We start from the raw sequence: 24655 nt of genomic DNA, 5'->3' as shown, positions 1-24655 counted from the left end.
CTTCAGAATGTGAAGAAATAACAACAGGACGGCTGCTTGCGGCAAGTTACTCAGCACTACCCGTCAAATGCGCCCACTTGCGTTAGTACGCCTCGTTCCGAACGCTCAGGAGTAGGCTGGTATTTGTTACAGTTGCTGTTAACATATCGACAATGACTGGTGTGTTCTGCAACGACGAATACAGAGAGTCTGGTCGGATCATAGCCAAAGCTTGCAGACGGTACGCGCAGGTGTTTCCAAAATGGCACGTATTACGCCGAACACATCTAATGGATCGTTCAAGGCACTACCACATATAAGCAACTTTTTTGGTAGAATGGAATGTCTGTACGTGTATACATGAATGAGTTATTAAATGTAATCTTCTGCAACTTTGGCGTGTTTACAAACGCACCCTGTTACAGAACGTGTGTATTAAAATGACTGCTATTTGTTTCACATCCAAAATACAGCGCGTTGTAGCGCTCCTTTGTTGTCCAGCAACTTTTTTTTTGCTAGGGGCTTTACGTCGCACCGACACAGATAGGTCTTACGGCGACGATGGGATAGGAAAGGCCTAGGAGTTGGAAGGAAACGGCCGTGGCCTTAATTAAGGTACAGCCCCAGCATTTGCCTGGTGTGAAAATGGGAAACCACGGAAAACCATCTTCAGGGCTGCCGATAGTGTCCAGCAACTAGGCATCCCATTCAGCATTATGCATTCGGGATACTTATACAGTATGTAGAAAGTACGGTGGCAGAGGGCCACTTGGTATATCACAGTCGTTTATCTGTTCAATCTAAATGACCTAAATACTCAGATGAACTTCATTTGATGGGTACTTCATATGACTTAAAAGTTAGCAAAGGTGAACATTCTCTGTTCTTCGTCTATTCAATTGGGTTTAATTTTGATTCTATATAACATTTTTAGCCATATTTACTTCAGAATAAATGGACATCCCTCAGTCGGTCAGAAATGGGACGGAAATGTTGTTTAGCGGAGAACCAACTTGTGTACCGATCCTTCAACAGTTTGGGAACCAACTTGAGTGTCTGCTCTAAAGTGGTTGGAAACTTGCTGACAGATTTGGGAACCAACTCCAGTCCAGTCGAAGCTAAAGTTCCACAGTCGTTTATTCAGTGTACTTCGCATTTACATCAAATAACCTTTCGCATTCACCTCAGAATAATTACATATTACACTTCATACCAGTTGCAACAGACACACGCAACAAGCCGTTTGTATAAAAGCACTTGAATGCTTGTAATCTTTCGTCATAATAGAGTTCGTCTGAGACAAATTATATAATGAGTGTACGACTGAGCAGAGACGGGAGTCTGCTGTTTTCTAAAGTTCGCAGTGGCAATAACCTGATTAGCAAAGTGCCGAACGCTCCTTCCTTCACTCAACAAGCAATCTGTTAGCAATGACATTAATCTGACGTTCAAATGAGATTCACACTTCACAAGGTAGTGTGATTGATTAATGGGGGAAAATCTTCCACATTAAAACGTTACCCATCCCTCTAATTAATACTGGGAAGTTGATTAGAGCGAACTTGTGTGTCCATGTTACTCCTGCAATAAACACTGCAACACTAGTATTTTTCTTAGTTTTGCTGCTATTTAGACTTCCTTTCGTATTATATTCCTCACTTTCATTACTGTACAAACACATAATGAATGTGTCGACCTTTTCAAAGTGATACAATGTTAGTAACGTTACTTATTCATTTGAGCAAATATTAATCCATTAATTTTAGTAATATGTACGTTATAGTTTATCCTAGCTAAATGCCATCGTAAAACGACTGGTGCAGTGTTGCCAGATTCTCAGAAATTTCAGAAAAATCTGGCGATTTTTTAAACTATTCCAGAAAATATAAAACAATTAGATGGAAAACTTCCGATAATTCCCGCCCTCACTTTCCAGACACAAGCTTCTAGTGAGAAGTAATTTTACAAGGTTCCACATCAATACAGTATTATGTGTTTATCTTCTGTGATGTTTTCGGTTTTACGTCCCACTAACTACTTTTTCGGTTTTCGGAGACGCCAAGGTGCCGAAATTTAGCCCTGCACGTGTTCTATGCGTGCCAGTAAATCTACCAACACGAGGCTGACGTATTTGAGCACCTTCAAATACCACCTGACTGACCCAGGATCGAACTGCTAAGCTGGGGTCAGAAGGCCAGCGCCTCAACTGTCTGAGCCACTCAGACCGGCATTTTAACTTCTCTTCAACTGCTAACAGTCTTAAGGGTATTTGGGTTTCTATGCGGATAGCCTACTTCCTTAACGTGCCAATTGTACGGGTCTCTTGTATGTGAGTCCTGTTGACTGAACTGGGATATCACATAATTTATAGAAAAGAATCGAAGAGAAAAATCTCGCCACGATTGGTTCAGCTTTTCTACGTCTGACGGGGAACATCTAAGTGAAAAAAGGGGCATGAATATAAGGGGCGATGAACTAGATGTTAGGCCCTTTCGAACTACAATCACCATCAGCATAATCAGAAGGAACATCCTCCTCAATTTCTGTGTCAGTAAAATGATAAAAATTTGACGTGTTTGTTAACATCCTCCGAAATTTTGACAAAATTATCTTAAACAGGATTTTTAGATCTGGTAACATTGTACTGGTGTTTAATGGAATCATCTTCGTCCTTAACCACTAGTGAAGACGTTCTTCTGGCGCTGGATCATGGGTATTGAACCTCTGTCGGAGGGTTTTGTACCCAGGATAAACAAAATAAAAATACAGAGGTGTAAAAATTATTATACTCAACAGCAGTTTCGATTATTTCCGTTATCACATTACTTTTCACATCCTGCCCATAAAAACGACCGTGAAAATCACTTAGTGCTGCAGTGGAGCTATTCCCCGAGCCACTTCATTTCTGTGTAAAGTAAATTACAGAAGACAAGTTATATTTAGTTCCATGTTGATGATTTTTAACCTCTCTTTTGGGTGTAAATAAATAACATGGAATCACATGAACTGGGCCTCTGATATTTTGTTTTACATGAGGATTAGTATAATTCAACATGCTTCGTGCTGTTTACTGTATATACAAACCCTTAGAAACTTATATTAGGGGAGCATCAACTGACCAAATAGAAATATATATTCTCAACGTAATATTTAAAATAGTATATGAGTAATATTGTATTTCACAAATCACATTTAGTCGAATTAATATTTGAGAGAAAGGCAAGAAGTTGCATGGTGCGAATTGCAAGGACAACAGAGGGCGAAGAATAAAACTGAGGCTAAACAAATAGTTGTTGAATCCAAAAAGAAGTCGTGGGAATATTTTGGTAATAACCTGGAAAGGCTAGGTCAAGCAGCAGGGAAACATTTCTGGACAGTAATAAAAAATCTTAGGAAGGGAGGGAAAAAGAAAATGAACAGTGTTTTGAGTAATTCAGGTGAACCCATAATAGATCCCAGGGAATCACTGGAGAGGTAGAGGGAATATTTTGAACATCTTCTCAACGTAAAAGGAAATCATCCTGGTGGTGTTGCGAACAGACAAGCTCATGGGGAGGAGGAAAATGATGTTGGTGAAATTACGCTTGACGAAGAGGAAAGGATCTCGATTGTCATAAAGCAGCAGGAACAGATTAAATTAGACCTGAAATGGTGAAGTATAGTGGGAAATCAGGGAAGAAATGGCTTCATAGAGTAGTAAGATTAGCATGGAGTGTTGGTAAGGTACTTCCAGATTGGACAAAATCACTAATTGTACCTATCTATAAGCAAGGGAACAGGAAGGATTGCAACAACTATCGAGGTATCACATTGATTAGTGTACCAGGCAAAGTATTCACTGGCATCTTGAAAGGGAGGGTGCGATCAGTAGTTGAATGAAAACCAGTGTGGTTTCAGACCACAGGGGGGCTGTCAGGATCAGATTTCCCGTATGCGCCAGGTAATTGAAAAATGCTACGAGAGGAATAGGCAGTTGTGTTTCTGTTTCGTAGATCTAGAGAAAGCATATGACAGGGTACGGAGGAAAAAGATGTTTGCCACACTGGGGGACTATGAGATTAATCAAAGGCACTTATGTTGACAGTTGGGCTGCTGTGAGAATTGATGGTAGAATGAGTTGTTCGTTCAGGGCACTTACAGGGGTTGGACAAGGCTGTAATATTTCACTTCTGCTATTCGTAGTTTACATGGATCATCTGCTGAAAGGTATAAAATGTCAGGGAGCGATTCTATTAGGTGGAAATGTAATAAGCAGTCTGCCTCTGCTGACGACTTGGTCTTAATGGCAGATTGTGCCGAAAGCGTGCAGTCTAATATCTTGGAACTTGAAAATAGGTGCAATGAATATGGCATGAAAATTAGCTTTTCGAAGACTAAATTGATGTCAGTAGTTAAGACATTCAACAGAACTGAATGTCAGATTGGTGAAACAAATCTCAAACAGGTAGATAATTTCAAGTTTTTAGGGTGTGAGTTTTCCCAGGGTGGTAATATAGTAAGTGAGATTGAATCAAGGTGTAGTAAAGCTAATGCAGTGAGCTCGCAGCTGCGATCAACAGTATTCTGTAAGAAGGAAGTCAGCTCCCACACGAAACTATCTTTACATCGGTCTGTTTTCAGACCAACATTGCTCTACGGTAGTGAAAGCTGGGTGGGCGCAGGATATCTTATTCATACGTTAGAGGTAACAGACCATAACATTAGTGGGAATTATTGCTGATAAAAACAGGTGGGAACAATGGCAGGAGGGTACTCCTAATGAGGAGATAAAGGCTAATTTTGGAATGAACACGATGGATGAAGCTGTACGCATAAAGCGGCTTCGGTGGTGAGGTCATATTAGGCAATGGAGGAGGATAGGGTACTTATGAGAATAATGGACTCTGTTATGGAGGGTAAGAGAAGTAGAGGGAGTACAAGATGACGATGGTTAGACTCAGTTTCTTACGATAAGAGGTATTGGACTAAGTGAGGCCACAGCACTAGTTGCAAACAGAGCTATGTGGCGAAGTTTAGTAAATTCACGGAGGCTTGCAGACTGAACGCTGAAATGCATAACGGTCTATACCGATAAAGTATGTATGTATGTATGTATGGATGGATGTATGTACGTATGTATTTTATTTTGTAAAATTTCCCTTGAGTCCAATAATTTTCGCACCTCTGTAGGTAACGGCACGGTGGAAAGCGACCAAAGATCATACAGAGTAATTTAACAGCCAGTGCAAGCTTTAACTCTAATTTAAAATGACAATGTTCGTGATACTTCACGTGAGGAGTACCGCAGCACATATATAATGGCACCTTAATAAACCTCAAGAAATGTCTGTGTAGTTGCATCTTGAAGTTGTAAATTAGTATTACATGTCCCCCGTAAAAGTTTGTGAATGAGGGTTTACAGTCTGCTACACTGTCGACATGGTGTCACGAAGAACTTTTAGGGCATAATTACTGCGTGTCATTTTGCAGTCGAAGTATTGACATAGAGAGGCGTTTAATAACATCTCTCAGGTTCCCTGACCTTTCCATTTTGAATGTGTTTCTTGTGTCAACAAAGCAATGCACGGTACGCGCACATCAGCTGGTTTACCGAGCGAGATGTTATTGCGCATGTGGCTGTTCCATTGACAAAACAAACCACAGCTGTCGATCTGGAGCAGTATTTTAGCAGGAAAAATATTTTCATTTCGAGTCAAACCGGTATAGATTTAGGCACGCGCACGACTTTCAAACATACTCGTGCATGTAATTTGTATTCACGAACTTAGACCCTTTTGGCACGAACAGTTTCTACTCTTCATAATTAACCTGTTACTCATTTTTTGTTGTAATTTCAGTGAACCCCAGGACTATGTACATCTTCTGGAATGGAAAATTCGTTTCTAAATTTCGTTCCGACGGGAAATCACTGTGTTAGAATATTAACCAATGTAGTGATTACCCATGTCCATATCCTGGTAGATCATCTTGTAGTCCGACTCGTTGGCTGAATGGTCAGCGTACTGGGCTTCGGGTCAGAGGGTCCCGTGTTCGATTCCCGGCCGGTTCGGGGATTTTAATCTTCATTGGTTAATTCCAGTGGCCCGGGGGCTGGGTGTTTGTGCTGTCCCAACATGCCTGCAACTCACACAGCACACATAACACTACCCTCCACTACAATAACACTCAGTTACCTAGACATGGCAGATGCCACCCACCCTCATCGGAGGGTCAGCCTTACAAGGGCTGCACTCGGCTAGAAATAGCCACACGAAATACTTAAATCTTGTAAATTACATATTGACTACCTCTTCAATTGCTATTGATTTTAAGAGACGGTGATGTGTCACAATGTTGTCAAATACGAGCTCATTTACATGCCGTCGTAACATCGTTTACCATCATTTTAATCCTTCCTTTGCCAACGACCTCAGCCAGGAAGGAACTCTCTGTCTTGGGAAAAGCAGGACAACGGCTAACGGATTTTGCCACCGATTTCTGTAGCTGAAGACAATATCAATGAAGATTTCCGTTCTTATTTCAATTCTGCTAAATGTTGTGAACTTCAAGACTAAGATCCATATTCTGACAATTCTGGTCATAGGTGATACACATAAAAGTTTCAGAAAAATAAATAAATAAATAATAATAATAATAATAATAATAATAATAATAATAATAACAATAATAATAATAATATAAGCCCCCTTGGCTCAGGCGGCAGCGCTCCGGCATCTTACCCCTGCGTTCCGTGGTTTAAATCCCGGTCACTCCACGCGAGGTTTGTGCTGGGCAAAGCGGAGACGGGATAGGGTTTTCTCCGGATAGTCCGGTTTTCCTTTCCATCTGTCATTCCAACAACACTCTCCACTGTCAATTCATTTCATCTCATAGTCATTAATCATTGCTCCAAAGAAGTGCAACAAGCTTCGGCAGCCGGCAAAATTCCTATCATGGCCGCTAGATGGAGGCTTCATTTATTCCACTTCTCACCCGGTCGAAAGACTGGAAAAAGGCTGTGGATTTTCAATAATAATAACAATAATAATAATAATAATAATAATAATAACAATAATAATAATAATAATAATAATAACAATAATAATAATAATAATAATAACAATAATAACAATTCGCAGATAGCGTAGCACTGGCTTCCTGAGGTGAAGGTGGCGCGTTCCGTTCCACTTCAGTCGGAGGGTATTTGAAGGTGTTCTAATACGTATGCGTCATGACCGTAGATACGGCGGCACGGAGACGAGCCGCGGCAAGACAAAATTCTCGGTACCTCAGCATCACCGAAAACCGTAAATATAATAAATATATAATGTATATAATAAATAAAACGAATAACATTGCATTTTAGATTATAGGTTATTATCATACGTTTTTAACCGAGTGGAGCTACTTTCCGGATGAAGTAGATTCCCGTATAAAAGCAAAGCAAAACAATCTCCTTATAGGCTATGAAGGCACACCCAGGATTGGAAGGGAAGTTTTTCTGGTGTGTGTAATTAACTTGATAAGCTGAGTGAACCCCAGAGTTGTGTACCTCACCAGTAGTGGAAATCCTGGTTCTAAATATATTTCTGACAGGGAATTGTGCCCGCGTCCTTTCGAATGTGTCGAGCACGCCTTACCACTTCCGCTAAGCACCTCCTTACCCCACTGTTTAGTCAGCATGGGAATATTAACATTTAAAATCACGAATTTCTATTTTCTTACTTAAAAATTCACTTCAAATTTTCTTGAAGGTTTAAAGAAAGGGAAGAAAGTGGAAATGGTTTCCAAATCAATTGTTTATTTTATTTTTTATGTGCTACATCATGAAGAAATATCTCATTATCAGCCATAGAAAGGAGCCCACGTAATTCCCTTTCTTTGAAAACAACATTCTTAATCATCATAAATCACAATAAGTATGGTGCTATACATCTAAACTCCTTTGAAAATATCCTCTTCACTACGAGCTCGATTTATAATGGTGTAACTTTCAACAGATTTAAATCTATAGTCCTGGCAATCACTGGACAATCTCTGTCCGAGATGTAACTTTTATATCTTTTATTATATGTGAAACATTGATTGGTTTACAAAATACCCTTAAGAACGCGTGAAAATAAATTTTTATCTATGCTACACATGCATTTAATGGTTGATTCTTAGCAAACGTAAATAATTGAGTTCAGGGTCTCCAGAAATACTGAAAAGTAAAACTAGGCGTTCTAAGGAACTAGAAGGGAATGGTTTAATGCCCACAAGAGCTCCCGTTAAATCAGTCACTCCAAAACGTTTCCATCTATTGCTCACTTTGTAAGCTCTGCAAATCCCATGCCGTTATTTTTATAAGGAGGGACTTCAAAATTCAAAATATTATTCAAATCCTAGGATATGTGGCTGAAAAAATCCATACTGAAATACATAAAGATAATACTTTGTCAACAAAGCTGCTGTTCCAAATCGAGGGTGCTGGCTTGAAGGAAAGTTAAAGAAAAAGCATGAAGCTAAATTAATACTCTCATTACTTTACGAAAACAATTAAAGCCACAATTCTACATGAAGAATTGAAACTGCCCTTCGGTACATAGACACTCAGAGACAAATGTGAGACATGTTTGGGGGAATGGACAGAAGGAGAACACCAAAACATACTCTGCAGTACATGTCCACTTGGATGAGATGTATTGGAGGTCCCCGAAAGTAAAATTAAGGCAATCATTACCAACTCTATAAAATCTCTCGCTCACAAGTTTTAAGGACATTATATTATTTTATCTATTTATCAGGTCACATGTTTCTATTTTATTTTGTCTGTTCTGTGTAAGTAGTCATACCTCTCTCACCTCTCCAGACGAGGGGGATGCGTTGCCCTGTTTGGGAACCATTATGTTAAATTCTGTTAAATAGAGCCTAATTTGAAGTTCTTCGACCACGAGTAAATGTAATGATAAGTGAAGGATGATTATTATCAGAAAAGTAAATTAAGAGCAACCATTTCGCTACGTGATTATTGTCTAATTAGAGAAATAATAATTTTGCATTGAACTTGAAATGTATTTAATCCTTAAGGTAAACAGTGTAGGTGGCAGGCGGACCACAATTTGCTACCCCTTCGCGCAGGCTCCACGTTAACAGCAGCTGTTGCCGCGCACAGCCTCATATCAGATTTAGCAGCCAATCTACATTGATAGCATCATAACTTAATCGGCCATTAGAATCGCCGTGGCGTGCAGGTTCGGCGAGCAAGGGGATCTCACTAAGTTATGTACGTCACTTCGGGCCAAGAATAGGACATTGGGCTCCTGTGTGAGCATTCAACTCCTACGGGATATACAACAAAGAGCTGATGGCTAGAGCTAACATAAATTTAGAGCGACGGGAGAACGTTTAGGAGACACTGTGACACTATGAAATTCATCCCAGTAAAGACCTCCGTCATTCATAATACGTATAGTAACGTTATTTGTTCTATGTCCCTTCAATTTAATATATTTAAAGAGATGTCGGAGTGTCAGAACGTTGTCCCGAAGGAGTTCTGTAGTATGCAGAAGTCAACGTCACGGATTTATCACATTTAACCACTCTTAAATGCCACCGACCTCAGACAGTATCGAACCAACTATCTCGGGAAGAGAAGGATTACTAACCTACTGTATCTCAGGTCGATATATAGTTACTATACAAAGAACTTCGTGTAATTGCCAGGCTGAGTGGCTCAGAAGGTTATGAGCTGTCCTTCTTCAGGTGATCGACCCTGGCTCATTTCGATGGTGCTCATGCATGTACAAGTCTCATTTTGGAATATCTACCGACAGGTAAGCAAACTCGCGCGGGAAAATATGTCGGCACCGCAGCATCTCTGATTACCATAAATGTAGTAAGTGGGATATAAAACCACTATTATTATTATTATTATTATTATTATTATTATTATTATTATTAGTAGTAGTAGTAGTAGTAGTAGTAGTAGTAGTAGTAGTAGTAGTAGTAGTAGTAGTAGTAGTTTATTTTACTTCTGAGTCATCGGAGACAGTGAGGTAGGCCTATAACAAGTCCGGCTAAGGTTACACTAAAATGTTACCAAAGGGGATAACTCAGATCATAGGATATCACTGGAGCAATGAACCATTCTGAAATCCATGGCTTGAATTTCGTACAATTGATAGGCCTATATTGAGTGTTCTGTGCCCCTGACTTACTACAGTAAAGAGGTGGGAAAATATCTTAGTTGACGTATTTAGGTTCCCCTCCTCATTTCAGAAACAAATAGTTTCAGTCGTACCACGTGCTTTCTTGAACGGAGGTTACTATTATACATGTTTCACCAGAAACGACAGCCGGGCTGAGTGGCTCAGACGGTTAAGGCGCTGGCCTTCTAACCCCAACTTGGCAGGTTCGATCCTGACTCAGTCCGGTGGTATTTGAAGGTGCTCAAATAAGACAGCCTCGTGTCGGTAGATTTACCGGCACGTAAAAGAACTCCTGCGGGACTAAATTCCGGCACCTCGGCGTCTCCGAAGACCGTAAAAGTAGTTAGTGGTACGTAAAGGAAATAACATTATTATTATTATTACCAGAAAAGACATCACAATGATAAGGAACTTCTTCTTTCCTCCTAGACTTTTCCCAGTTTTTTGTGGTCAGCATTGTATATGAACCAAGCACAGTTTTACTATTGGATGCCCTTCCCGACACAATGCTTATATAGAGGGTTGTGTTCCCTATTGCGTATTTCTGAGTGATTTGCTGAGTGTACATTAAAGAGATGTGTATTAAGGCTAACACAATAAAAATCTGCACGAGTCAGAAGAATTAACCACACGCTTTTAATATCCCTGACCTTGCCGTGAATCGAACACGAGACCCTCTAAATCGGAAGCTACTCTGACCACTACGCCGAGGAGCCGGATATTACAATAACAAGCAATGTTAGACAATATTTTCAAATGGCAAAGTACGTGAAGTATCGGTTAGTAGTTTAAGACCACCATATTTTTCTTTTCTTGGACTTTTCGAAATTACCTTAGGACAGCCATTTTTGTGGATTTACCCTAGTTTTTTTGACTGGATGTCGTTTTTGACGCTAACCCTATTTGGTGGGAAGTGTTCAATATTGTCTGTTTCCGTAATGGCTTATAGTGTGATTTGTTGTACGTAAATGAAGATGAGTATTAATAATAACAAAAACACTCAGCCCCTGAGTTAGAGGTACAAACCAGACACGAGTAAAATTACCATCCCAGCCGGGAATTGAATATAGGGTCCTCTGAACCGAAGCCGCTATGGTACTTATTCAGCCAAGTAATCAGACTAGTTTAAGACCACCATGGAAAGTGGCAAACGTTATTTGCACAATACATAATGCTATGTATTCCCAACAACTTATGTCCGTAAATGTCAAGGGGTAATCGTGTTATAAAATGCAGACATTATGCAGTTATGGCGACAGTAATGAAATGAAATGGCGTACGGCGTTTTGTGCCGGGAGTGTCCGAGGACATGTTCGGCTCGCCAGGTACAGGTCTTTCGATTTGAAGCCCGTAGGCGACCTTACGTCATGATGAGGATGCAATTATGATGAGGACGACACATACACCCAGCCCCCGTGGCAGAGAAGTTAACCAACGATGGTTAAATTTCTCGACCCTGCCGGGAATCGAACCAGGGTCCCCTGTGACCAAAGGCCAGCACGCTAACCACATATCCATGGAGCCGTACATGGCGACAGTATTTTATTAAAATAAGGGCGTACTTCTGGTTGATTCTGGATGCGACAGCGAATGTTGTCATTCACTGTGACACTGGAGCGATTGCGGGTGACAATTCGCAGAAAACGACCTGGACTCCTTTCCAAAGGCGACGTGTTACTGCACGGCAACGCGAGACCACGCGCAACCAACAGCAAGTGTGAATTGTTGCGGCGCTTCCGTTGGGAGGTTCTGGATCGTACTCACTACAGTCCCGAACTGGCTCCCAGTGATTTCAATCTAAACGGACCGTTGAAAGAGCACCTGGATGGTGAGCGATTCAACGAAAGTACAGCTGTATAGCATACCGTCATAACGTGGCTTCAGGGACTGGATGGTTATTTCTTCCATGCCGGCATCGAAACCTTGGCGTACCGTTGTAGTAAGTGTTTGGACAAGAATGGTGACTGAACAGTAATACGTGTCAGATCCCTACTGCTGTGTATCCTTATATCTGCCTGTAAAATGAAGTTTCTCTGCCATCTCTCGCTACCTTATTTTTAGAAGTTACCTCGTATAAAGAGGTGAATAAATAGCTGACGATCTCCTTAAGAAATAACTGCGACGTTTCAGTCCCGGCTCATGATGATGATGATGATTTTTCTGCTTTCAAAGGGTTTAAGGTCAACGGCATCTCATAAGACTTGTACGGGCATTGTTATTAGTAGCGTTCTACTTGCTTATTGTGTTCCCATTACATGATTTGTTCACCTCTATGTTAATTTTTTGCTACCGTCAATGATTTCACACTTCACTTTGACACACCCTTTTCCTCTAACATGCCAACAACGAACATTTGACTTCCTTCTTGTCGTGCAATTTTCTCCGGCTCCTTGACTTTATGATCAGTGCAGTGGCTTTCTATTCAGAACGACCTGGATTCGATTCCTGACCGAGTCGAGAATTGTAATTGTATTTTATTAATTCCTCTGACGGAATACAGTAGATGAAAATATACAACCTGTGACAAATAAAAGTTCTGTGAATAGTCCTGTACTATCAACATAGATGAACAATGCACGACAGTGACCTTACTGTTCTTTGAAATAGTCCCCTCCCATAACTATGCACTGTTGAGATCGGCGATACATGTCCTGGAAACTTTGCAAGAAGGGTTCATTTGGTATGGTGTTCAAAAGCCTCGTCACGTTTTGGTAGATGTCAGGAATATTGTCAAATCCATTTCCTTCCAAAGCGAGTTTGATGCGTGACATTTCTGCTCTGACATTTTTCGGACGAGGGGATCCTGGAGAACGCCATCCCATGCTTTGCCGTTTCGTTTCAGGGTCGTACCTGAGACACCAGGTTTCATTCTCAGCGACAATACAGTTCAATAAATTTGGTGTCGCATCCGTCGTTTCGACAAAGTTCTGTGAAGCCTCTAAACGTGCCTGCTTCTGATCGTCAGTCAAGTGATGTGGCATAAGACGAGAACACGTTTTCCTCGTCCCTAACTTCTGAGTAACGATTTGTCGCACGGATTCACGGTTAATCTGCAGTTCATCCGCTATCATGCGCACAGTTAATCGCCGATCGGTCGTGATTAATGTCCACACCATCTCAATGTTTTCGTCACTGACGTCGGTCACCGGTCTTCCGCTACGGGGGTTGTCAGAAACACTTTCCCCGCCTCCTCGAAAACAGGCGAACCACTCGTACACACACTTCAAGGAAAGTGCTTGATCTTCATCAACACGTACCAGCATCGCATGCGTTTCTTTCGGTGTCTTGCCAAGCTTAAAACAAAACTTTACATTGATCTTTTGGTCGTTCATGTTCCTGTTCGCAGTTCAGAACCAACGCACTAAACACGCACTGTGTCAAACAGGTCTTACACGGCACACACACACTATGCTCGTCTTCGTTGTTTGTTCTTGGACTCTGCGCAGCGCACTACGTCCAGTCACTGGGCACACTATGCTCAACTGAACAACGTTGCGAGCAGGTGGTCAAACCCTGCTGCTAAGCAGGTGCAGCGTTGTGTGTCGCCAGTGTTGCCGGATCGACCGTTCTGACTTCATTCACTAAACTTTATTGTCACAGGTTGTACATACAAAACATCAAACTACTTACCAGCACAGAAATACGCAATTGTGAAAATTACTTCCACAGAGGTTTGGTGAATGGAAGGCCATGCGATCGTCGAACTGGATGAAATACACTTGAAATACCGATCCCAATAAATGAGGGAAAAGGACAGGAAAAAATAAGTTGTCATAGACTGTTAACAACCGAAAAAACTTGAGGCTAATCCCAATCAAACGAAATTGGTTTAATATGTTAGTTTCAGAGTAAAATTAGAACTAACTATGGGAATGAAGCCGTTTCTAATACCTCGCTCATTGACTTCACGATTAACGTATGGTAAGCGATGGAATGTAGCTCTTTTCAGCTAAGCATTGAACCATATTTTTCATATCAGAGAGAAGCTTATCTGATTTTGCATGTGACAAAAATGTCAATGGAAATAAGACACAAAGGCATAAAAAACAGTGTTCTAATATTTACAAATATATCAAGAACTCCTACAGGTCCTGGCCAAACTCAATGAAATCTGATTATATATAGGCATCTTCAATGATATAACTGTTCAGGTAATAATCACTGAGTTCTTAAGGCAAACGTCCACAGTCTATGTAACATTTCATGGTATTCGAATGTGGCCATAAACCTTTGATAATTTTTATGGGCATAACGACTCAAGTTTAGACATTTATGTACCTATGAAATTGTATTCGTGACTTTTTCAACTACTGATCCGTGAACAGTATTCAACTTATTCTTTACGCCATAAATAATGTTTATCGATTCCATGAGCGACAGTCAACAAGAGTCCAACTTTTCGATGTTTTCTGGAACCAGATACATTTTAAGTGTGCAACATTAGATGCAGTTCTCTCACCGATACGGCTAGCTCTGGAGGGAAAGAGTTAACAACAGTCTTAACATTTTGAAGGTGTTTATTGTAGAAATGAAATGAAATGGCGTATTGCTTTTAGTGCCGGGAGTGTCCGAGGACATGTTCGGCTCGCCAGGTGCAGGTCTTTTGATTTGACACCCGTAGGCGACCTGCGCGTCGTGATGAGGATGAAATGATGATGAAGACGACACATACGTCCAGCCCAAGCGACAGCGAAATTAACCAATGATGGTTAAAATACCCGACCCTGCCGGGAATCGAACCCGGGACCCCTGTGACCAAAGGCCAGCACGCTAACCATTTAGCCATGGAGCCAGACTATTGTAGAAATTAACTGCCTTGATTCAAGTGTCCCATGGCCATTGAAGGAAGTTTCTTTATAGCACTTGTTCCCGTTCGGCCTGTACACCTAAGTGCCTTCAAAACACTCTCTTTTTGAAATAAAACAAGTTCATTGACTTGAGGGAAGTGACTTCGTATTTCTTCTGCCACTCAGTGAATACTATGGGACAAACATGTGAAAAATGATGAGGAGGGAATGGAATACTTTACGTGCAGTTGCAACCTCAACATATAGGCTGCTGAGTCAATGTACAGTTAAAAAAACTCTTTCTTCTAATATACCTCCAGGCCACAACACTTTTAGTCCGTCATTAACGAATTGGGCAATTGTGCGTGATCTGAGCATTCCAGAACTCTGAACCGTTCTAGATCGAAGTCGATGCATTATCTGAAATTAGCCTTCCCACAACCAAGTTTTGCAGTGTATCGGCCCATAACGTCAGTGGTTTCATCTACAGCAATACAGATGTAAGAAGAGCCCATTCCTGTTATAATTGTCTCCACACCATGAACGTAGCTGACACCAAGGTACCCCTTGCGAAGTGTAGATTCGCCTGAAACTTGACGCTCCCAGTACCACTCGAGAAATGAGGGGAATTTGGGCTCCTGAACTTTGTTCCATGGTTGTTTGTATATGGTATGTTTGCTGCGATTATGGGTTTACAAATGTCCTTGTGAGACTCACTACGAGAAGGATATTTTTAAGCTTTCGTTAATTAAGTCTGCTTTTTTAAAACATAACTACTTATTTTTGTTATCAAGCGAACTTCTCGTGTGTTGTTCTAATTGAGATTTCATTGTGCAGCCTACTTGTTTGTTACGAATTCGACACAATACCAGTTTTCCATCGGTATTAAAGGCATATTGTATCCAGGATCCAAGGTTTACAGCTAAGGAACGTCAGACTGGAGCTATCCTGATTGAAATACTTAACTCTTCACTGTTCAACAGTGATAGTGCCTACAGAACTGAACTATTTGTCCGCAATAAAACATAACAACGTCTTCGGTTCCTGGAAGTACTTCGAACGGCCAACCACCTACCGCTCACTGCACGTATTAGTGACCAAAATGCAGACCTTTTCTCTCCCTTGCAAACCTTTACCTGCCTTATTGTAAAAATCACCGGGTTAGTAAGCTGCCTTCAGGTGGTGGAAGGGGATTAAACCTACACACTTTGCCATTTCTACATTCTTGTAAAGCCAGCTAATAATAGATACAAGTGAAAGTTAAGCTGCATTCAGGTCGTAAGGTGACGAACCAATTATTAATTGAGACCTCTCAATCAGTTACGTCTTCCAGAGCTAATTAGGAAGTGTATCATGGAAGTATAGGCTGGAAAATACCAGGTTACACCTGAGTGGTGGACCCATCGCACCGTGAATGCAGAAGCATGAATTCCATTAACGCACTGGCAACATTCAATTTCAAATTGGAAAATTAAATAATATGTTATACAACCCAACGCGTTTAAGTAATAAATATGCACAGAAGCTCGTTTTATGTAAAAATATGTATGTATTTTTACAATAAATAGTGTTATTTGAAACATTTAAACATTTGTAGCTGTAAAATACAATCTCCCATCTAGCCTGATTCGTTTATATTTTAAGTTTGCATACGGATACATACAAAGCAAAAATACGTACTTACATAAAAATCCGAACTCTACTAATGGCCGTATTCATCTGTAATCAACAACAAAGGGAACTCTCATATCGGTCAATTATTTGTTATAACAACAGTTGCCTACTTCAAGAGTCTGATCTCCTGCAACACTGGAACATGAGGATCCAAAATACATCTGAAAGCACAATATCGGTGGCTTAGGGTACTTCTAAAACGTCGTATGTCCCAATGCTCTTCCCATCCATTACATTATATATTATATTATATATATATGTAAGGTTTATTTTTCTTTACACAATAGCACAGGATAACGAACACATCGAAAATGATTCTGTCGGACTGCATATAAATATGTGGCGGGGAGACGTAAAAAGTTTTAAGGATTATAATGGGTAGGAAAAACACTGGTATATGCGCGGTTTTGGAAGCAACCCATCGATATACTAAGCTCCAAATATAAATCACTCAGTATATTGCATCTAAATGATTGATACAGTCGTCCATCACGGGATCAGTCTGGCTGATGGCAAAAGTACTCGTAACTATGGTAGTCAAACCATCGAAGTGCCCTCAGAACAATTCCTATGGTAAATGCCGCGGTACGAGTAATTACTCACGTTTCAGTATCGTGCGATTGTAATTAAGTTGCCCACAGATCCCTCATCATCACTCACTGCGGGTGTGAGAGCCATCTCAATGAGATTGTGGAGGAAAGACGATGCAAGCAGCTCGGTGACGGCGCCGTGTCTTGAGCCTTCCGCCCCCAACCCCACTCGGCCCCTCCATCCTCTTAACGTTTTTAATCAGTCTACAAGAAGTCCCCGCCCTGTACCTAGGCGACTAATTTCACACAGCCAAGTTTTCGCGTTGCAGCAGCTAATTGCTACACCCTTGAGACGCTATTAAGGCAACATGCTCTTCTGAGACAATTTATTTTTGGGGAACTGCTCTTAATTTCTTCTCTTTTTCTTACCTCGACTTCTTTCCCACTATCTACTCCGCCACTTGCTCTCACACAAACATCCCGTATCTAGCTAACAGAACCTCACTTCCCTGTATAAAACTCTACGGGTATGTTTCTCTTATCGTTCAGCTCGGAATGGCCTATGAAAGGCGTTCTTTATACAGCCGATACTGCCTCTGTTATCTAAACCAAGCATGAAGCAAGACAAGTACACATAAAGGATTGCTATTAAATGTTGTGTGTTGTCGTGTACAGTAAAAGATGCCATTAGGAGATCTACATAAACAAATAATTTTAATCCAAGGAACAAAATTATTTATTTCCAAAATATTTTTGCCACTGTAAACATATTATTTTTCATACTCAATTAATTCACATGTATGCAAAGAGTATAGAGAGTTGCTGGCCGATGTGGTAATGGCGTGCTCAGTTTAACTTAAAGAATGCGGGTTTGATTCCCGCTTAGTGCTGGAAAGGGTTTCACTCAGGTTCGTGCGAATAACTGACGACATGTCTGATGAGAGATGTAGCAGACCTGCTCAAGAAATCCCAGCAAAACGTCTGAGAATGTCGTCATGATGGTCACATAACACGATATTAACTGCAGGCCCTCTGACAGGACAGTAGTCTCCTTGACAAACCTATGCTCTTAAAGAACACTATGTCCTAAAGATTATTTTTTTTTGTACCTGGCTCTATGTGATCATGCTGGCGTTTATCCCAACGGTCCTGGGTTCGATTATCGGTTGGTTCGAGGATTTCAACCATTATTGGTTCATTATTGTTGCTCTGGGACTGGATGTTTGTGCCGTCTTTAACATAAGATTTCATCCTAGGTAATACCACCTTCTCATAGACGCGAAGGTCGCCTATGACGTCAACTCAAAAGAAATTCACCAGGATTCCTTGGAAGTCACACGCCATATATCACACTAGGCCTGCAGGTTTATTTTTGAATGCTCCTTTAACTACTATCTGTCTTAAAACATTTCGGAGCACTGGACTTTTATTCTGAAGATATACTTTTTATGTACCAATAAATCTACTAACCTGGATCTCGGAGATATAAATACTTTCGTAACGCCCAACGTTTATGCCAGGATTTTATTTTGTAGTCATCAACACAGTACGCGAATCCATAAATAAATACACTTCTCAACCATTGGCTTACAATTTGACGTCGATTCTGAACTATTTCGAAAATTTCACATACTTTGATCTGAATTCAAACTAAGATCTCTTTAAGTTTGCTAATTCAGTTTTTTATCCCCTTCAACACTACAGTCTCCTTGAAAGGAACCTAGTTCCGGTGACACTGAACTCCTTCCCCCACCAGATTGCAAATAGCCTATCAATTGAGAGTTAAATGGTAAATTTATAGGTCACTGCCATAGCTGAATGTTCACTTTTCCTTCTCGTGAGGAGACCCAGAATGCGAAGTACAGTGATTCTGTTCTATCGGTGATCGATTGATCATCCTGAGAGTATTTATTTCACTGAACATAGACAATCCATATTACATACATACATACATACATACATACATATCTTTATTGCCCACCCTAGTGTACACCATCGGCTTAACAATCCATATTAGGCACGAATGGAAATAGGTTCTTCCATATCCCGTATACGGGCTGCCAAACCGAGGTGTTAATGATATGGCAGTTTCACTCGGAACGACTTGGTTTGGAAACCCCCCCCCCCCCCCTGACCTCTCATTTTCCCACAGGAAGTCGAAAATTTTAGAAAATAGATTTTCACTTCTGGAGATGCACAAGGCCTTGGAGCGCACTGAGCCTACACCAACAATGTCCCGGGGGCAAAGATGGCCGAGTTTAAGGGTAGCAGAAGCCTTTACTCTACCAAAGGCTTTCATTGACAGTACAGAGATGACTTTGCTTCGTTGACTAAACATATTTCACAAGATAGCTGTCTGAACTTGATCATTTGATACACTGTATACACAATAATTTCAGTGACAGCCATTCTTCCAAAGAACAAAGGAAATCAGAAATTGGTTTACAATACGTGGAACGGCATGTTGAATACCTCTTAAAAGTGCATTTATTTTCTCCATATTTATATGGAAAACATTCAAGATTAAGGGAAAAAACAAGCTATGTATTCATAGATAGAAAGTAAATGACCTCAGTATCTATTGCTCCCTAAATATAGCAACATGGGCACTAAGACACTTGAATCGCATATATTGAACGACATGTCGGTTTTGTCTATGAGGAGAGGGGTCGCTTTCGTCTATCAGTCACTAGCCCACGTGATCATATCGTACCTCCAACCGAACATTTCCTACATTATTGCACTGTGTATACAAAAACTGTCTGTAAAATCCCTTAAATCACAGCACAGGAAGGACAGTTCTCTACTTCAATGGTGAAAAATCGTAACCCAAAACCCGCATACTTTTGACTTATCTGCACATGTCATTGAGTTCCTGTTACCTACGCATAATTAGGACATTTTCACGTTCAGCTATTTACTCCTTCGTTATTTTACTTGCTTTATTCGTTTTTAACATATTATTTGTACAATTTTAATTACGGTAGTAAGAGCGGTCAACTATTCAATACAACTAAGTGATATAGAAAATATGATTTCCTTTTTACAACCTATAATGGATATGAATAAAGCTAGAAAAAACTACAATATACCTTCAAAAATTTCCTTTCAACAATTTTTACCATACCAGATCCTCAAATTCACAAAAATTGCAGTTAGGATTCTTGACTCCTTAAGTAAACAATTATTCGAACATCATAATTAATTCCTTTCATTTTAAAATGTAAAATCCTTACGAAGCATGGCATTAGTGATAAATAATTGAATAGCATTCCACACTCCTTCAAGGAATGTAACTTATAAAACCAATGTTGGATTGCTCTCAGGTTTTGTTTGCATACATCTATGAAGAACCTGGAACTACACCTTCACCATAACTGTGTCCGGAAGGTATCCTTGAGACGCAAATTCTGCCCGGTTCTATAACCTCAGTAGAATGGTACTAAATTTCAGATGTTGTATTCTCATGAATGTGCAACCCTTTCCTTACTTTCATGGAGCCGGTCTGAGTGGCACAGACGGTTGAAGCGCTGGCCATCTGACCCCAACTTGGCAGGTTCGATCCTCGCTCAGTCCGGTGGTATTTGAAGGTTCTCAATTACGTCAGCCTCGTGCCCGTAGATTTACTGGCACATAAAAGAACGCCTGCGGGACTAAATTTCGGCACCTCGGCGACTCCGCAAACCGTAGAAGTAGTTCGTGGGACGTAAAGACAATAACATTATTATTACTTTCTTCGACGGTGGGTGTTGAATTCATTCATCTGCAGCATAGAATGTGTTGCTAGTTATATTTTACCTGACGTATACGTTGACGAGGATTGCCTATTGTAGTTAACCGTTCTTCAAAAATTCCACTATCTCCACCTGGTTTGAAGCTGCGATCATCGGGTCCAGAGACCTACACTCTACCATCCATACTAAGAGGGAGCTATTTATTTAAATAAGAATCACAAATAGAGAGAAACTAGTTCTGCAGATTTTCCATGACTCAATTCCTCCCTTCCATTCCAGTATCCAGTATTCGGGAGATAGTAGGTTCGAACCCCACTGTCGGCAGCGCTGAAAATGGTTTTCCGTGGTTTCCCATTTTCACACCAGGCAAATGCTGGGGCTCTACCTTAATTAAGGCCACGGCCACTTCCTTCCCACTCCTATCCCTTCCCTGTTCCATCGTCGCCATAAGACCTATCTGTGTCGGTGCGACGTAAAGCAACTAGCAAAAAAAAAGCATTCGATACTGTTTTCCGAGTTCAGAAAGTATTTACAAATCGACGTTCTTATAATCAACGATAAGACTCTAAGCATGTTTATGTAATTAATGAAATTTCAGTTCCACTAATCTCCAGCAATATTCATTCTCTGACGATAACATTGGTCAATGTGTATGCTCCTCAGTTCGAGTGTGAGATGCTTGAATTTTAGTTTTGATAGCGTACATCCTGATAATCCTGGGAAGCCATGTGATGGCCCTGTGATGACCCAGCCGTGATTTGAGTCTCGATCAATGCATGTAGGATTTTAAAAATTGAGTGTCATATCTTAATGGTGCGGATTCCACGTAAAACCGGATGTTCCGTGGCTCTGATCAAAATAGTTCAGTCTCATAAAACTACAATAATCTCCTTGCTTTATACACTATGAACATATTCGAATAGTACCGTAGTCTCTTGTAGATTACATTTAATTTGCCTACTGGTGATCAGGTTGTGTTAGATTTCAGATGAATGGGTAGGCTACTCGGAGATTTTTGAGTTTAGGATGTTAGTGAATTCAGTAATGTTCAATCGAAACCTAACAAAGGGAAGATTCATTTATCAATACCATCACACTGACAAGCCCAAGTACGTTTTCCGATGCCTCAATATCCCCCCCCCCCCCACCAACCAATGGCGCAACAGCTCCGAAGGGCCAGGGCCTACTAAGTGACCGCTTCTCAGCTCGAAGACCGATGCCTCAATATACCACTTACAAATTATGACTTCAGCCTTCTGGCGGAAGGATTGTTATTTATTCATCACAGTTTAAATGAAATAAGAAAGATTGTACGAGGCTCTGAAAACTGCCTTGGTCCCTTCAAAACGCGAAAGGAATAAATATTCACATTAATTTTAACAAACACCTCTGCATGGAGTGTGTGGAATTGCAAAGTTGGTATCTTAAAGGTTTGAAACATTACACATTACACATTACACTTACCTGAAACCTCCGCATGTCACGTGGGTTTCCAGCATTTTTGAGACAGTTCTGGTTGCATTTTAGGAAGAATTTCAGGAAAAATCTGAAACAGAAACAAATAACTCTTAAAAAATCCGCACTGCAACTACCAACGTCTTTCAAAATGCATGTGTACTGAAGTGTTCATTAGATATTAATTATTATGTCAAAGTTCAAGTCATCCAAAGCCCTCAGTAGATAAGAAGGTTGCTCAGGGATAACTGCATTGGAAATAACGATTATGAACTCAAGTCATTTTTCAGAAGAGAGTTTCATATATGTATGTATGTCGGGTATTCAGCCCGAAGGCTGGTTTGATCCTCCACAGTTCCGCCAACAGCTGTCATAGATAGCCTAGGCGTCTCTGAAGAGGTATACTAAGGAAATGAGGAGTGAGGTAGTTTCCTGTTGCTTTCCTCAGTGATCCTCAAGTTGCTATTACATATCAGTCTGCCAAGCCCACTAAAATGCATGCACCAACTGACCCTATGAGTGATACTTTCACACCATTGATAACAGGGACTGGTTGCGTAAGGAATTGTGTTAGTAGCATCGCTCATACTTCAGTCACCTTCATATTGTCAAAACCAAAAGTGAGACTGAGACAGGTCAATGGAAGTAACAAATTTATAACAGCCCATACCAGAAGACATTGTGCACTGTAACCACTACATCTTGCCAGCAAAGGCAAACGTAATTAGTAATTACCATTACATATTATTCATGACAAACAGGAAATACTATTGGAAAAGTGATAAAAAATGACAGAATTAATGCTTAATACTTTAAAAATTCATCAACGAGCCAGTGCAATGAGGAGGGTTTTGTAACATCGAATTGATCTCCCAAATCGATAAAAAAATCAAAGCGATAGAAGATTGTTCGTTGTCTAGGCTCAAACTTGCTGTCTAAGCAAGTACTTTATTACCGAACGACTGGCTGCACGGCTCAAGGTAAACATTTTAATTGTGTTGCTGTTACTCCCCAGTGACCAATTTTACAGATTTCAGGGACGCCAAGGAGCCTAGGATTGGCCCGCGGGAGTTCCTTTATGCCTTATTGAGTATTACCTGCCAACTTGGCCTCGGAAAACCAGCGAATCATTGAGTCCGGCAAACTATTTTCAAAAAGCTCTTAAGTTCGTATATAAGTTATAAATAAACTGAACATCCAAATATCCAAATTGCACCTTTTTTACTTTGATCTGTTTCGATGTGAATTCCATGATCAATATAAGAATACCGAGTACGTTGATTGGTTTGCCATTTTCACACCCCAAAGGTGCACCTTAATTAAGGTCTCAGCAGCTACCAAGACCCTTTCCTAATTCATCGTCGCCGAAAACCTATGCGAGTTAGCGTGATGTTGAAGGCAAAGCAAAAGTAGACATCAGCATATTTCATACCCAGTCATCATTATGTCCACCAAAAAACGAGATATGTGTACTTTTATTTATTTTTTCGCCTGGCGGCATCTCGAGGAGTTGCAGCCGAAGGTGGACCGAAGTGTTGACGTGTGCGAGTGTAAATGGAATTGGTGCGCGATGCTCTCGCTGCTCTGCAGGAAGCTAGCTCTAACACCCCAATTACCACGTGACCTCCCCTCCATGTCAGTCTATTCCCCACAACAGTACGGCTAAATAATCCATGAAGCTGGCGGGCTAGCGGCCGCTGTGAAGAGGGCTTGGAGAGTAACCCGCTATAGTGCTCAGCCCCGAGGGACAACAGCGACCAGGCTGATTGGCGCACCAGCGCCGAAAAAAGAAATAGAAAACAATTGCACATCAGCCAGTCTACTATTAACTTTTTATTTTTCATTGCCGACTTGTCGCTTAGATCTCCAACTTGTCTACATGTCTCTCTAGAAGTTCTCCAAGAAGGAAGGCAAGGAGTTAAATGTTTACAAGGAGACCCTAGTCCAATGCTGCCTAGTTAAGAGTGTGAGAAACTCTTCATCAAAAGGCGAGTGGTCAGATATAACACGGTGCACCCATGTACTTGGAACTTAATTCTTGTGTACCTTTTAGCATATTTACACATTGTTCAATATCGCAATAGCTGTGTATTACTGACCGTAATGTACTGACCTACTAAGAAAGGAAATGACAATGTTATTGGTTTTTCGTCCCATCAATTACTTTTACGGTACTCGCAGATGCCAATGTGCCGAAGGTTTGTCCCACAGGAGACTGTCACGCGCTAGTAAATCTTCCGACATAAAGAGAAATAGAGTAGCTTCAAATACGAGAGCATAATCATCTAGTAGCGGACTGAGCCGAGTTGGAATCAGACAGTGCTCTA

General features: G+C 40.7%; 1 protein-coding gene across 1 annotated transcript in view; it reads right to left on the bottom strand.

Annotated features, from left to right (window-relative positions):
• kn (EBF transcription factor knot) overlaps positions 1–24655 on the bottom strand; it is an 891516-nt gene that overhangs the window by 167516 nt on the left and 699345 nt on the right. Inside the window, exon 7 of the mRNA XM_067139000.2 lies at positions 22338–22419. Within this exon, the coding sequence (XP_066995101.1) occupies positions 22338–22419 (82 nt within the window). The remainder of the gene's footprint in view (positions 1–22337; positions 22420–24655) is intronic.

This window comes from Anabrus simplex, chromosome 2 (assembly GCF_040414725.1).
Source record: "Anabrus simplex isolate iqAnaSimp1 chromosome 2, ASM4041472v1, whole genome shotgun sequence".
Classification (NCBI taxonomy): Eukaryota; Metazoa; Arthropoda; class Insecta; order Orthoptera; family Tettigoniidae; genus Anabrus; species Anabrus simplex.
This window is presented reverse-complemented; position numbering and strand designations above follow the sequence as displayed.